The following is a 15000-nucleotide window of genomic DNA, read 5'->3' as shown; positions in this document are numbered from 1 at the left end:
GGACAGATGAGACCCCTCGCCCAGGATCAGTGAGGCAGCACGTGCGAGGTACTAGATTCACACTCCAGGCGGTGTGACCGCAGAGCCAGAGCCTCCGTCCTCCACAAATCCTGCCCTGGAAGGTGCGGAGCAAAAGCGGAGGAGGCCAAGACAGCCCCGGAACTCGGGTCTCCAAACGTGAATACGGTTCCTCTCTTCTCTGCCTCTTTGCCAACGCTGATCTTCACCCAGGTCAGGTTGGGATGGACTGTGCTTAATATTCACTAAGGATGCAGCACACTTCAACACGCACACTTGCTGTAAATTACGGTTGACTATCACGTTGGCTAATGTGCCAAGTTCATCACGACCGCCCACCACACCACCGTCGCCCCCATCGCCACCCCCGCCACCACCCCGACTCCAGTCTAAACCGAGTGTGGTACTTGTGGCCGCCTAAGGCTGGGAGGAGCCGTCTGTTCCAGCAAAGAAGGAGTAAAGTCCTCTGACTCGGCCCTCCCCAGGCTTTTGTCGTTAGTGTTGTTTTCGTGATCACATACTAAGACCCAAAGTTCAATTTCCTTGCTTCGGAGGATGTCATTATTTTTTAAAATTTTCATTGGTATGCAGATGTGTAGGACATCCTTAGGAAAGGGTAGGGGTAAATATGTTTTCTTTGTAGGCAAATATTTTAAAAATCGTTAGAGGTTTGTATTTGGTGAAAAAATGGAATTTTCATAATGAATACATTAATAGTCACTCCACATATTGAGGAGCCTTTGCCTCTTGTCGAAGAGTTGCCGTGGGCAAAGATTTGGGGGAGGATTCATTCATTGTTGTCCTGTCTTCATAAACACTCCATGCCTTGGTTTTTATGGAAATATTTAAACAGACATCTTATAAAAAGTATGTCATGGGGTTGATAGGAACTTAGTTGGTTTCTTAGTTACTGTATTTTGGTCACAAGCTGTCAGAGGACCCAGAATTCTAAGTTCTACATCCTGCGTCTTAATCCAAAACTATCATGATAGCCTTTCCTGACATACTTTGAAAATCCTTACTTCCTTAATTGTACATTCCTAATTTTTTTCTCTAAATGTTAATATGATGATATCAGAACCATAGTAATTAAGGGTTTTCAGAAGTCAAATTAAGCATATTTAACTATTCACTGCCCCTGTAAGTCAGTGTTTTTTGAGGCATCGTCTGCTAAATAAAGTCATAATTATTGTGGAGTTTTATAAAAAAATTTAGATTTTGAGTTTTCTCCCCTGTTGACTGACTCCTAAACCCCAGGTCTTTGAACATTAGACTGAGACACAACCCTGGGAGCCCAGTTTTGTGTTCACGTGGGGACTTTGTCACGGAGTCTCAGCTAGAATCTGCAGGTGGAGCGGTTTGCCTCCTCCGACCCCGCTCCCCACGGCCCTGGACTCTCCCTGTCTCTCACGGTCCGTCTGGCGGGCATCGACAGGTCCTGAAATTCGGCGTTATTAAGAAGTAGTCCCAGATCAGATGAAAACTTGGAGCGTGTTACCAGTTTAAAGCTCTCTTCGTCCCAAAGCCCTGGTGCACGGCTTCAAAGACACGCCATCGTCTTTCTCTCGTCCTTCAACCCAACGCTGGAGCAGAGGAGAGAGGGACCCAGGCCCTGTGCTCCCCTTTCCTTGGCTGCAGGAAGAGCCCAGCGTCTGCTGTATTTACGGGGACCCTGGTCCCAGCTCTCGCCTTACTGGTCGTCTGCGTCACTGGCTGCCTGGGCGACGGGTCGAGACCCGCCCACTCCCCCGATGGGTGCCTAGGCGGGTGTCCTTCAGGGGCCCCCTGTGCCTCCGCACTACATGGCTCTTGGAATCCGCTCGCCTGACACCTTCCTGCTCCTCCGCTCTCGTCTTCAGCAGCTGGACCCTTTTGGGGGTCCGGTGACCCCGCACGCACAGACAGGCAAGACGGCTCAGTCCTAGCTTCTTCCTGTGATAGGCGGTCACTCCACAAACACTGACAGAACCTCGAAGCCCTGTACGGCAGGGGGTCAGGCCGCCCGCCGCCAGGCCCCTTGGTTCTTCTGTCGTCCCCGATGAGCCGGACCCACGGGGAGACGGCGGGGTGGGCGGGACAACTGCTCAAGCCAAGGCCCAAGCTGGGATGGGGGGCCCGCTTCTCCTGGTGGAACTCGGTTTCTGTGGACTGTCCCTCCCTCACTGGGGAGGTGGCGGTGCTGGGGAGTAGCCCCCCTGCCACAGGACGTCCTCCGAGCCCGAGGCTCTCCTGTCGCCTCTGCCCAGCTGCTCCCCGTGCGAACCGCAGGGCTGGGGCGCAGGTGGCGGGGGACAGGTGTGTCCTCGTGCCCCGGGTCAGCCCTAGAAGCTGAGGCGGCTGAGATTTCCTGGGAGCCGTCTTCAGAAAGCAGCCAGGGGGCTCTTGTCTTCACCGCTGAGTTTCAGGTAGAACAGCGACGAGGCGCCCCTTCACTCAGTGCTTCCTGCAGCCGCGTTCGGGGGGCTTCCCGGGGAGAACGGCCACACTCGCCCATCTCCTGGGGCGGAGGCTGGGTTCTGACTACGCTCTTGTTCCCTGATTTCGGGGGAGGACTACAGCAAGGAGGAATCCCTTCCGTTCTCTCTTCGTCTTCACCGACTTGGTGCCATGGCGTGGGGCTGGGTGTTGTTACGAGACCCCCAGGGTCAGACCCCTCAGTGAGCTTTTGGGGTCCAGAACAGGCCCTTGGTCCAAAGGCAACTCCCCCTTTGTTTGGGATTATTTGCTCCTTGTGAGTCCCGGCAGCAAGAAGGGACCAGACCAGAGGTGTTCCTCCTGCAGTTACACATTTCTAGGGCGGGAGGTGCTCAGTGGGCCTGGTGAGGGGGGCCGCCTCCCCTCGTCCTCACGTGGGGCCAGCTCCACAGGGTGGCCGTCACCGCCCCCCCCAGCCCTGGCCACAACCCCCGTGGGAAAGCTGGGAAAATGGAGTAAAGACTTCCTGGCAGCCACGTGTAGTTCCGAAAGGAAGTTTTCTGACTCATCTGGGCCGTGATCTGCCCCGGCTGGGTCACACAGGCTTGTCATTGCTGCCTGTGATGAGAGGGTTCCGAGAAAGCCTGACGTCCTTTCGCAGACCGCAGAGAGCCGTTTGGAAAGGTCCCCGCTGTGGGAACAGGGCGAACACTTGGAGACAGAAGCTCCCTCCCGTTTTGTTCTCTGCAGACTCTAGTTACCAGGAACAGTCGATTTTCTGCATTTTTTTTCCTAAAGGCTCGTTTCTTCAAAAACGTCACAGCACGTGGCCAGAAGACAGGACACTCGGTATTTCACGAACATGCTCGGAGCAAACAGACACTGTCCGTCCTCAGACAGATGTGTGGGGACGAGAGCCATGTGGAGTGAGCATCTAATCTGTGCTTCGAAGACAGGAGACCCCTGCACCGTTAGCTCAGTGTCACTGGTCTACAGTCCTGTTTACAGCTCACATTTAAAACAAAAATGACGACGTGAGTTCTCAATTTGATCAGAGTCTCTGTTTTTCCTGTAGGATGGGGCCTCCCAAAGGTCGGAAGTGAAACTGTTTTTATGTTGTCAGAAAAGTCATGTTTAAAGTCTCCTCTTTGGACTTCAGAGGGGCTGGAATGTGTCTGAATTGTGAGTTTTTGCCATTCTGCTCTGTAGGACACCCACAGGCCTCTGGCCCAGACTCTGCCTGAAGCGTCCTGCCTGCCCTTGAACCCGTCTGCTGAGAACAGAGTCCCCTCAGACCCGAAGGAGCGGTCGGTTCAGCGCTGCCTCTCTGTACCTCCTCCCCGTGGCCCTCACCCTGCCCTCCGATGTCTTTTTCCTCTGCATGATCACCCACAAAATCCTTGGCATCCTCTACTTTGGTGACTCTTAATAATCACATTTGGTTAATAATTCCAGTTTGGTGGGAGCAGAAAGAGAGTTGCGCTTTACCTGTGGAGGAAAATAAACTACCAACCCTCTGGTCGGCTAGACAGGTATGGAAAATGCATCCCCTTTTATGAATCATGCAAATTCGGAAACATCAGAACCACAGATGCTGAGTCAGCATGACCTTTAGAGGTCACAGGGACCCGGTTTCCAGGCGTCCAGGGAGTTTCTCCGGACGGTGACCGGTGGGAGACCCTCCAGGTGTGGTCTGGGAACAGCTCAGATTGCCTTGCTCACCTTGGGCGTGAAGGTTCCCTTCTGTGGTTTTCGTGTCAGAGGTCCAGCTTCTGCTCTCGGAGGCAGGACACAGCCAGTCGGCATCTCAGCCTCGGGCGGTTTTCCTCCTCTCGTGGCAGCTACGGCGATGACTGATTGTAGAGCGATTCTGATAATCCAAACAGGAAGAAGCCGTGGCCAGCTGTTTATGTCATGGGGTGGAGGGATCGTCCCGCGTGGTTCTATATACAGGATTCTGTGTGTATTCCGAACCTCCCCGCCTTCGAAACGAGGTAACAGGAGCCTGGGAAGGTGAGCCCTCCGGCCGGGGATGCAAAGCCGGTCACCGGTGGAACCGAGCCTGCCACCTGGCACCCCTGGCGGCCCGTGCCTGCCACTGGGCCTTCTGAGGACGGGCAGTCTGACATCCCGTGTCCAATCAGTGACACATCTTCCGGTCTCCGGGAACTGGCAGAGTGTCACGCGAAACAAGCTGTGTGTGAAACCTCGAGGAGGAAGTGCTGAGGGCCCACCCTGCTCCGGCTGTTCACCAGCGATGGCACCGGTCCCGCTGCCTCCGTGGGCCTGCTTGTCTCTCGTGTGCTGTGCTGTGCCAGGTGCTGAGCCCGCACCCGGGGCCAGAAGGGCCGCAGAAGTTTCTCGTCGGGTAAAGAAATTCTAAATTGACCACAAGCTCAGCTCCAGTGCCTGCATGTGTTTTATTCAGTTCTGTTCGCGTCCTTCCTTCAAAGGGAGGTGGTGGCTACTGTCAGCCCCCCAGTCTCAGGGAAGCGGGCAAACGAGAGTTGTTGGTGGCAGTGACCTTGAAGGGGAAGCTAGGGTGGAAGCCCCGCATCCGAACTACCGCAGGGTCTGCCGCGGACTCTACAATACACACTGCGATGGTTCAGCCGAGTCCGTCTTCCTTTGTTATTAATTAAAACACAGAAAGTTAATAAAACTCTATTTAAAACATTAAATAGCTATTGTCACTTTCCTACAATTAAAGACAGACCTTCATGTCTAATGTACTTTTATTTCTTTCAGTTTGTGGACTTTCCCAACATACGGAAAGTGTAGGGACGTGTGTGTGAATGCTGTGTTACCTGTCACCAGTGTGTTACAGTTGATATTTTATTTCTTTGTTGTTTAAAACAGTAGGGTTTTCTTTTTTAAAAAAAGTTGTTTATTTTTAGAGAGAGGGGAAGGAAGGGACAAAGAGAGGGAGAGAAACATCAATGTGTGGTTGCTCTCATGCGCCCCCTACTGGGGACCAGGCCAGCAACCGAGGCATATGCACTGACTGGGAATCGAACCTGCGATCCCTTTGGTTCTTAGGGCAGCACTCAGTCCACTGAGCCACACCAACCAAGGCTGTTTCTCTATTTTTAAACTGTCCCTACATCCCTGCATCCATCCACGTCAATCTCTCATAAACTTTGCTGCCTTCAAATGAAGGGGTAGCACTATTTTTTTTCAGTGTACAGATATCTAAGATGTTGATAAAACAGTTACTGCCCTGTGAGCATCACCACAGTCAAGATGTGGGACCAGGGGGTGGCAAACGGTGGCCTGGAGTGGTGTCTGGACCTTCGGTGGCTCCTTTGAATGGTCCCACTGTGGCAGCCACACCCAGTCACAAGTGGCCCACCCGAAGTTGCTTGTTCTTGGGCTGTGCAGCGCAGGCGTGATGTTCGTCGCAGATGTGAATGGGTGTGCTCTGCCAAGTCGACAGATTGCCCTCTGTGTGTGCTTGGCTGAAAGTTGTTTAACCACGAATACACCTTACATTTTTTCAAATATATTTACTGCATCTACTGTGACGATCTTTCCATTTTTCAGTAATGTGCTAACGCTATATATTAAATTGATTCTTCATTGTTGACACCACCTTGCATTCCTAGGGAAGCCAGCACTGGTCATGATTTATTATTAATTTACATATTACTGTGGTTAATTGACTAATATTTGTTGTTTGTTGAGGATTTGGGGGTGCATATTCTTAAGGATTATATGTGTGTACTTGAGTGTGTGTTATTTTTGTCTGAAATTATCAGAATAATACCTCCCTCTTAAATGTTTCTTTCTCCTGTATTTTTGGAAGTGTTTGATTCACACAGTTATTATTTCTTCCTTGAATGTATGGTAGAACTCACCATGAAGCAGCTCTACCTGAAGCTGTCTTTGTCAGATTTTTAACTATAAATTCACCTTCTTAAATAAGTATAAGACCATGCAGGTTACTCTGTGTTGTTGAATCACTTGAGAAGTTTGTGTTTTTCAGGGAAAATGTGCAATCCATTTAAATTGTGAAATTTGCGAGGACCAAGTTGTTCATTTGATTTACTTGTTATCCCTCCCAAATCACTATAATCTGTATCGATGGCCCTTCTTTCATTCCTGATATTGGCCATGAATATCTTCTCTGTTTATCTCCTGCCCATCATTCTCGGTAGTTTTATCAACTTTGACTATTTCAAATATCTACATTTGGTTTTCATTGATTTTTTTTGCTCAAGTTTTATGCTTTAAGAATCATCGATGACTGCTTGTTGCTGATTTCTCCCTTCTGCTCGTTTTGGGCCTAATCCCCTGCTGTTTGCGTGGAGATCAGCGGTCGGGCCCCTGTCCTGGCAAAGCATTTAGGCCGTAAGTGCCACTTTCAGCGCCGTGTTAGCTGGATCACAGAGTTTTTGGTTGTATTTTTACTTTCGATCAACTCAAAATGCTGTCTAACTACTCTGTAAATTTCTCTTTGATCGAGTGTTATAAGAAGTATATTGATGAACTGCAAAACACTTGGGAATTTCCCAGAAATCATTACTGATCTATTGCTTATCACCTTGTCATAGAAGCCACTTGGTAAGATGTCACCTTGTGTGCGGATCTGAGGTCTGTGTTGCAGCCCGTAACATGGTCTGTCTCAGTAACTGTTCCACTTGTAGTCAAAAAAGGGTGTATTCTGCAGCTGTCAGGTGTCCAGTACTGTAACTTCCTCCATTTCTGCCTGCCGCTTCCACTGGTTACAGGGAGAAAGGAAACCTCTGACTGTAACTGCACCCCCATTTTTTTCCAGTCCCCGTCATCATGGCATCTTGCACCGTAAAGTCGTTTGGTCGCTCACGTCCGTCTTCTCAGTGAGTTGAACTTGTTACCCCTTCTGTTACTCCCTCGACACACCTGGCAACATTTCTTCTTCCGACCGCGCCCAGCCCCTGGAGGGTTCTTTCCATGAGTGTTTCATGGTACTTTTAGCATATCCTTACATTTAACCTATCGATGAGTTGTGATGTGGTGGTATTATGCATTTTCATCGCTTGATTATGGTGTTTAGACCATATATTTCATTCAGTGTAATTCCTGATGCGAGAAGATTTAAAATCCACCCGCTACTATTGTTCTTCCTGTTTGCTCCATCTGTTCCTCGTTGTGTTTTTTCATTCTTCATAATCCATTTTCATGGATTGAGTGTTTTTATAACTTCATGTCTTTGTACACTTCTAGTCTTTATTAATACACTCAAATATTTTAAGAGGCTTTCCTAGGATTAACAGTATGAATTTTTAATTTATCACAGTCTAACTTCAAATATTATTTTGTCTCACATGTAATATCAGAACCTTCTGACCGTGTGTTTCAAATTCTACTCCCTCAACTTCCGTCTGATGCTGTTACAGATTTTATGTTTACATATACTGCATACATGTTACACCACAATAAATGGCTATTAGTTTTTCTTTAGGCAGTCAATAATATGTTAGAGAAATTCAACTTAAAAAAATCTTTTCCATTTATTTTTAATTTAGCCATTTCTGGATATAGAGATTTTTATTTCCTTTTATAAAGCCTAAGTTTCTGTTTAACATCCTCTGGCATGGATCTCGTGGCAGTAAGCTCTCTGGGTTTCTGACGGTCCCGGACACGGCTCTTGTCCACTTTCACTTGTGAGAACTCCCCATCCTGTGCGTGGGATTCTGATGGCCTTTCCCTCTCAGCACGTTGTCACCACCTGGTCTGACGGAGTTTCAGATGCAAGGGACAGTCCCCGATACGCCTCCTTCAGGGATACGCCTCCTTCCTTGAGCTCCCTGCCCCGGCCACCCTGATGCCTGCAGCGCTTCTCATCTCTTTAAAAACAGCATGAACTCAGGTCATGAGGGTATCGGCTCTGCCCATGCAGGAGACTCGGCAGAGCCCACGGCTTGGGTGCCCGAAACCCATGCATGGCTTCTGCCGGGACGTGAGCGCAGGGACTCAGGGCCGTGGTCAGGAGCTGAGTGGGTGCACACTCTGCGTGGGGCAGTGGCGTGGCCGGCGGTGTGGCCAGCGTGTCTGTGTGCTCCCGGAGTCACACGCTGAAATCCTAACCCCCAGTGTGCAGGGGTTTGGAGGCGGGGCCATCAGGGCAGGAGGGGGGACGTCCTTGGTCACTCTCACGGGTTCACGGGAAGTCATGATTGGCTAGCTCATCTGACTTTGTCTTGCCTTTGGTGTCAGACACGTTTGAAGCTCAGGGCCCCCATTTGATTTCCCAGGCTACCATTTTCCTTACAAGACTCTTCCTGTTTGCTTCTATTACGGCACTTACAAAATCATATTTATTCTTTCAGTATTTCCTGATTCTAGATGCTTTGGTATACCCTCCTCATCACTAGGCTCCAAAAACAGAATTATAAAATTGTAATGAGACTATGAAAATAGAGCAATGGTACACAGTGATATTTTACAAGTGCTTTCTAGAATTTAAAAATAAAACACTTCCTATTGAAAACATAGTCGTCATGAAGAACAGGGCTTTCATTTTCTCTGGACGCGGCTTTTAAAGCCATTGCTGATCTCGAATCAGGTGCTGTGGACGTGGTCGCCGTGTGCTGGCCGCAGCCGGAGTCAGAGCCCCACAGGTGCCGGTGGCTCCCGAACGCATGCGAAGTGCCGGAGCCCCGGGCGAGGCCAGCAGTGCGCACCGGACACGCTGCTTCGACTGGGGATGAAGAATGTCTTTAAGTATTTGTTTACGAGTGAATGTTATGGTATTTGTCATGAAAAAATATGTAGTTAAAGAGGAATTACAGTTTGATTCAAAATGACACATTCGTCTGAATTTCTCAGATACGTTGTGTTTAAGACAGTGAGCGCTGCCCGGTGTCCCGACCGCCGTAAGGGGGTGGCACCCAGTGCTGCAGCGACCGTATTTTGCCGTGTGTGGTGCACGTGCCTTTACCCAAATGTTCGAGGGAAAGATAAGGATGTGCGATAACATCCATGGGCGGTACTTGAAATACCGGGTATCTGCCCTTATGTTTTGTAATTGTCTGTCTCATAAAATTTCTTGCACCGTGCCATGTTCAAACATATACGCTAAAATCCCTTCATAATACAAAAAACAAGTGTCTAAATATAACTAAATACAAAACTGAATTAAGAAATTAAAACGAAATGTTTTTTTATCCTCAAAGTTTGGGCCAAAAAACGGGGGTGCGTTATACGCAGCAAAATACGGTTTGTGGTCTCTCACGGCCCCAAGATGCTGTGGTGCTGGGACGGTGAACCCATTTTGAGCAACTGGATTGAAAATCGCCCTGACAGGGAGTCTTTCTATCGTTGCAGGTTTCATCTGGGGGGAAATCAAGCAGATGTGGGACGGTGGCCTTCAGGATTACGTCCACGACTGGTGGAACCTGATGGACTTCGTGATGAACTCCTTGTATCTGGCGACAATCTCCTTGAAAATCGTGGCGTTTGTGAAGGTAGCTATCTATCGTTTTCGCTTCTGGTACAGCCTAACTTCCGATAAACACCGATACACCTCCCGTTGCTACCAATGTCGTTAATCTGGCTACTTATTCTTCATCTGTGTGTGACAGTCACCAGCTCGTGACCTATTGCTAGGTATAAAATGCATGGGTTGATACACAATTTAGAATCATAAAACCAATTTAAGAAACAATTTGAAGCCCTCACCCAATTTTCTTTTATCTAAATTGAAAGATGCCTCAGAATTATTCATATCGGCTCCTTGTGTTTCTCATTCTTTTGCTTTCTAATGAAATTCTACCTCAAACACTTCCAATTCTGGCAAAAAAAATCTATTTTTATGAGTTATAACTAACTGATGAAATTACGTAGATCAAAATATTATTTTTCCAAGGCATGGAAATTAGTACTTCCGTTTAAATGAGTGTCGTTTGGCAGTGTTTTAGCAGAGTGCAATTTTTCTCCTCTTCCATCCGATCCAACGTGACAGAGCCTGAAGCCGCCCACACCCGCTGCTCCCCAGAACGCACACGGGTCGGTCTCACCCCGGGGCGCACGACGTACGTGACACGGGTTTGTTCTGCAGTGACAGTTGGGGCTGCTTCGCACGTCGGGGGGTGTCACTCCGAGCACAGCCTGTCGTCTCCTCCTACCTGCCTTCGTCCCCCTTTAAAATGTGAAACACATTTTAAAAAACGTGTTTCAAAATAATAGTCAGTAAAAAATGAAGAATGTCGAGTTCTACAGGAATGGTTCATGCAATTTAGTGTGATCTGAACTAGAAAACGCTGACATCTAGGTGAACAAATTCCTTTACCAGAGTTTTCAGAATAGCAGCCCCAGTTTTTCTGTGTGTGTGTTGGGGGGCAACGCAAACAGGGTCCACGTCGCCCCCTGTTGGAAAGACCACGGTTTCTAGAATTTGTTCAATTACGTTTCCAGCACTCATCAAAACATTAAGAAAGAGCATTTTCTCCCTCCTTCTTGGACAGCGAGCCATGTTTTAAGGACAACGTAATTTGGTCATTTTCTCGGTAGCACTGAGGTCGATGCCCTGGAGGCCGTGTGGGGATGGCAGAAGGTGCCGTCTGAGCCCAGGGGGCTGTGGCTCTTGTCGAGGGGGCAGTCTCTCTCTGACGCCTCTCTGTGCAGTTCCTCGTCTCCCCGCGAGGGTCCTTACGTGAGCAAATGTGTGAACTTGTGTTTGGCATCCCTGCTGAAGCACCGTGTGACTGGTCTTGGCGGCCCCATGCAGTTAGGAGATTCTGGTATTATATGACTCTAGCAGCTTTTCTCACACCTCCAGGTGCCTAAAATCACCTGGAGGGCGTGAAAAACCAGCAGCCTTTTCTTCACCCCCAGAAATTCTACGGAGGAGTGTTAGGGAGGGGCCTACGTGTGCGTTTCTAGCAAAGTCACCGGCTGGCGCCGGTGTAGCTGGTCTGCGGAGACCCCTTGACGAACACTGGGCTGAGCGGGTCCCTCCACGCTCAGGGCCACGGCACTGACCCCAAGGGGATCAGATTTCTGACATGCGATGTTGATACTGAGACACGCGGTTTACGCACCGTACGTTGTGTCCACGGAGCTCTCCGGGCAGGGCCTGGACGCCCCCGTTCTTACCGTCTCCTGGTCTGTCGTTCCATTTTTCCTACTAACTTTAAATTACTTACAACTCACCGCTTCTGGAGAGGGTGGCTTATTTGTGACCCTGCCCTCCGTAAGCGGAGCAGCTGTGACATGCACCAGTCAGTAAGAATTCCCAGGGTGCCGGGCCGTGGGGTACCGGCGGTCCATCTGGCCGCTGAGAACCGGAGTGGCCGGAGACCGTGCCTGCTCCTTCCAGCTGCTCACCGTCGGGCAGAGGACAGAGAAGGGCCCATCAGCCGGGATTCCGCACGGGAGGTCTGCATTGGAGGCTCCTGCACTGTCGGGAAGGACCTCGACCTGGCTGCATTACACAGGGCACGGGGGGCCTGGGCCGCTGTCTCGCTCGTGACCACACGTGAGCATTCGAGGGAGAAAGACCCCGGCCGAGCGCCCCTTTCTGCTCGGCGTTCCCGCAGCGCTCGCGGCCTCCCGGGACCGTGAACTCTTGCCGGGAGAGCACGGTTCTCCTGCGGCCAGGGCTCGCGGGCACTGCGTTCCGTGTGGTGAGAAGTCCCGACCACTGGATCCTGCCCTCACAAGCGCTTGCTGGTTCCTTCCTTTTCGGTGCATTTTGAGATGTGGTCGTCAGCCACACTGGTGAGACAGACAGACAGAGAGACAGACAGAAATGTGAAGTTAGCCATCGATGGTGGGGGTCAGCGACGTTCTCTGCTGAAACACGTGTGTCTTCCAAGAACAGTGAGAAAAGGAGGCGACCGTGGCCTCAGTCTTGGAAGACAACGATGACAACATACAGGGACCACGTGCAGAGAGCCGCAGACCCTTCCTCCGGTGACAGCACATGTATCAAATCTCCAGTGTGTCATTTTTCTGTCTTCAGCCATTGGCTGCTTTATGCCGAAGCCGTGTGTGGGGACACCCGAGAACAGTTGTGGGGATTCAGAAATAGAATATAATATCCCCCTGGCTCAAATTCAGTGGGTTTTTTTTTCTCAGTTTTTCACTTAATTTTTTAATGTTGGTTGAATTATTGGGGGTGACTTTGGATAATAAGTGATACAGGTTTCAGGGGCACAAGCTGATCATACATCATCTGTATACCGTGTTGTGTGTTCACCACCCCAAAGTCAAGTCTTCCATCACCCTTTATCCCCCTTCGCCCTCCCCTGCCTCCCCCACCCCCTGTCTCTCTGGTCCTCCCCTCGCTGTTGTCTGTCACTGTGAGTTGGCTTGCTTTGATTTTAGCTTAATCCCAGGCCGTTCTCACCCGGCCTTCCACCCCCTCCCCTCTGAAAGCTGTTCTCTGTATTTATGAGTCTGTTCCTATTTTCTGTGTTAGTTTATTTGGTTCATGAGATTCCACATATATATTGTGTCGTATTTGTCTTTCTCTGACGGGCTCATTTCACTTCTAAGGTCCTCCCGGCCCATCCACGCCGTCACAAAAGGTGAGATCTCTTTCTTTTTTGTGGCCCAGTAGTATCCCATTGTGTAGAGGTACCACAGCGGTTTTGTCCACTCCTCCACTGCTGGGCACTTGGGCTGCTTCCAGATCTTGACTATTGTGAATAACACTGCAGTGATGCTATTACTTGACTATTGTAAGTAACACTGCAGTGATGCTGTCATTCTTTCATATTCTTTTGTGCATATATTCTTTCGAATCAGTGTTTCAGGTTTCTTTGGATAAATTTCCAGAAGTGGAATCGCTGAGTCATAAAGCCGTTCCATTTTTAATTTTTTGAGGGAACTCCTCTCTTCTGTAAATCAACGAACAGGTGCTGGTGAGGACGAGCCCTTGGCGGGAGGCAGGCTGGCGCCACCGCTGCAGTGAACGTGGTCGCTGGGAATTGTCACTCGGGCAGGAAAGGGTCTGGTCGTGCAACAACATGGGGTGCTTGTGCCGTACTTTTTCCAGGGAGATTAAAAGCTACTATCAATTAGTTTCAAATGAATTAACAGCTGCAAAGGTCTTTGGTGTAAAATACTATATAACGAGAAAGACGGCCCTTGCACAGACTCAGACGGAAGTAAAATGTTTGTTCTGACAGGAAAAATGGTGCAATCACTGGGCATATTTTTAGTGATGGGTATGAAGAAGAGAAGTAAATTTCCTGTTCACTCCTCATACAAATATAAATACAGATTTTTATAATGCAATATTTCAAACATATTTGACCCTTTTTTAAAAAAAAAACAAGTTTACTTCAATACTACAAGGAATCTTTTTTTTTTATAAAGAATCAATTTTATTGTCCTCAATAAAAATCAAATTTTATATAGCTCAATATGGAGATAATTCAAAGCTGACTTTTTTAATTCTTAAAATAATTGCTGCTCAAATTTTAACATAGCAAATATTTTTCTCAAATTGCATTTTATATAATTAAGGAACGTTCAGATAAATATCACATGACACATCAAACATGAAAAACGAGCGGTTCGTTGGCCCCCTGGCTGGTCTCCGCACTGAGCCCCTTCTACATTTAGGGTGTAATGACCCATTACGCCCGTGTTTTCCTGCCTGTTTCCAAGGCAGCAGCCGCTGCTTCCACTCACCTACACGTGATTTGTATCGTACACGCATTCCTTTAGACCGGGCACGTGTGTCAGATATGGTAAGTCAAGCCATTGGTTATTGTGTTCAAAATTTAGTGCCTTTCATTTGAGATGTGGATTTCTTTGTTCTAATGATATTGCTGTATTTTCCCAATAGAAAAGCAGATTTTTTTCCCCTGTGGCATGCTTTTCTTTTTTTTGAAATTCTGTTGGGGAGGGCAAGAACAGATGTCACTCCCATGTGAACAAATACTACAGGTGACAAGGACAGGTCAGGAAGGCACTTGCATTGAAGTTCATACATTACGAACGACCTTAATAAACTTCTGTTTCCGTGCAAACTCATCTCGCTGCCATTTTCACGAAGGGCCTCGGCTTCCTGACAAGAGGCTGTTGTGCTAGACCTGCCTGAAAAAGCGCCCTGGCCTGGACTTGACCTTGGCACGGGGATGGCTTTGTCTCACTTTCCCTCTGTGCCTTTCTCGCCCCCAGTACAGCGCCCTCAACCCCCGAGAGTCCTGGGACATGTGGCACCCGACCCTGGTGGCCGAGGCGCTGTTCGCCATCGCCAACATCTTCAGCTCGCTGCGCCTCATCTCGCTGTTCACCGCCAACTCGCACCTGGGGCCCCTGCAGATCTCGCTGGGCCGGATGCTGCTGGACATCCTGAAGTTCCTGTTCATCTACTGCCTCGTGCTGCTGGCCTTTGCCAACGGCCTCAATCAGCTGTACTTCTACTACGAAGAGACGAAGGGGCTGAGCTGCAAGGGCATCCGCTGTGAGAAGCAGAACAACGCGTTTTCAACGTGAGTCGAGCTGGCATTCCCGCCGGTGACGTGGTGCAGGAGTTACCGGGTGGCACATTAGGAATTTGAAAAATCCATGACGAATGGTGCAAAGACAGTTATGCTTAACGCAGAACACAGAGTCAGCAGGCCTCAG

General features: G+C 49.1%; 1 protein-coding gene across 2 annotated transcripts in view; it reads left to right on the top strand.

Annotated features, from left to right (window-relative positions):
• The window catches only part of TRPC4 (transient receptor potential cation channel subfamily C member 4), a 99309-nt gene that overhangs the window by 70740 nt on the left and 13569 nt on the right, over positions 1-15000 (top strand). For both annotated transcript variants that reach the window (XM_053665644.1, XM_037138713.2), the window contains 2 exons: positions 9742-9881; positions 14551-14864. In XM_053665644.1, the coding sequence (XP_053521619.1) occupies positions 9742-9881; positions 14551-14864 (454 nt within the window). The remainder of the gene's footprint in view (positions 1-9741; positions 9882-14550; positions 14865-15000) is intronic.

Source organism: Artibeus jamaicensis, unplaced genomic scaffold (assembly GCF_021234435.1).
Source record: "Artibeus jamaicensis isolate MK-2021 breed Jamaican fruit bat unplaced genomic scaffold, CSHL_Jam_final contig_415, whole genome shotgun sequence".
NCBI classification, from domain to species: domain Eukaryota; kingdom Metazoa; phylum Chordata; class Mammalia; order Chiroptera; family Phyllostomidae; genus Artibeus; species Artibeus jamaicensis.
Note: the sequence above shows the minus strand (reverse complement) of the source record. Positions and strands in the feature narration are given on the sequence as shown.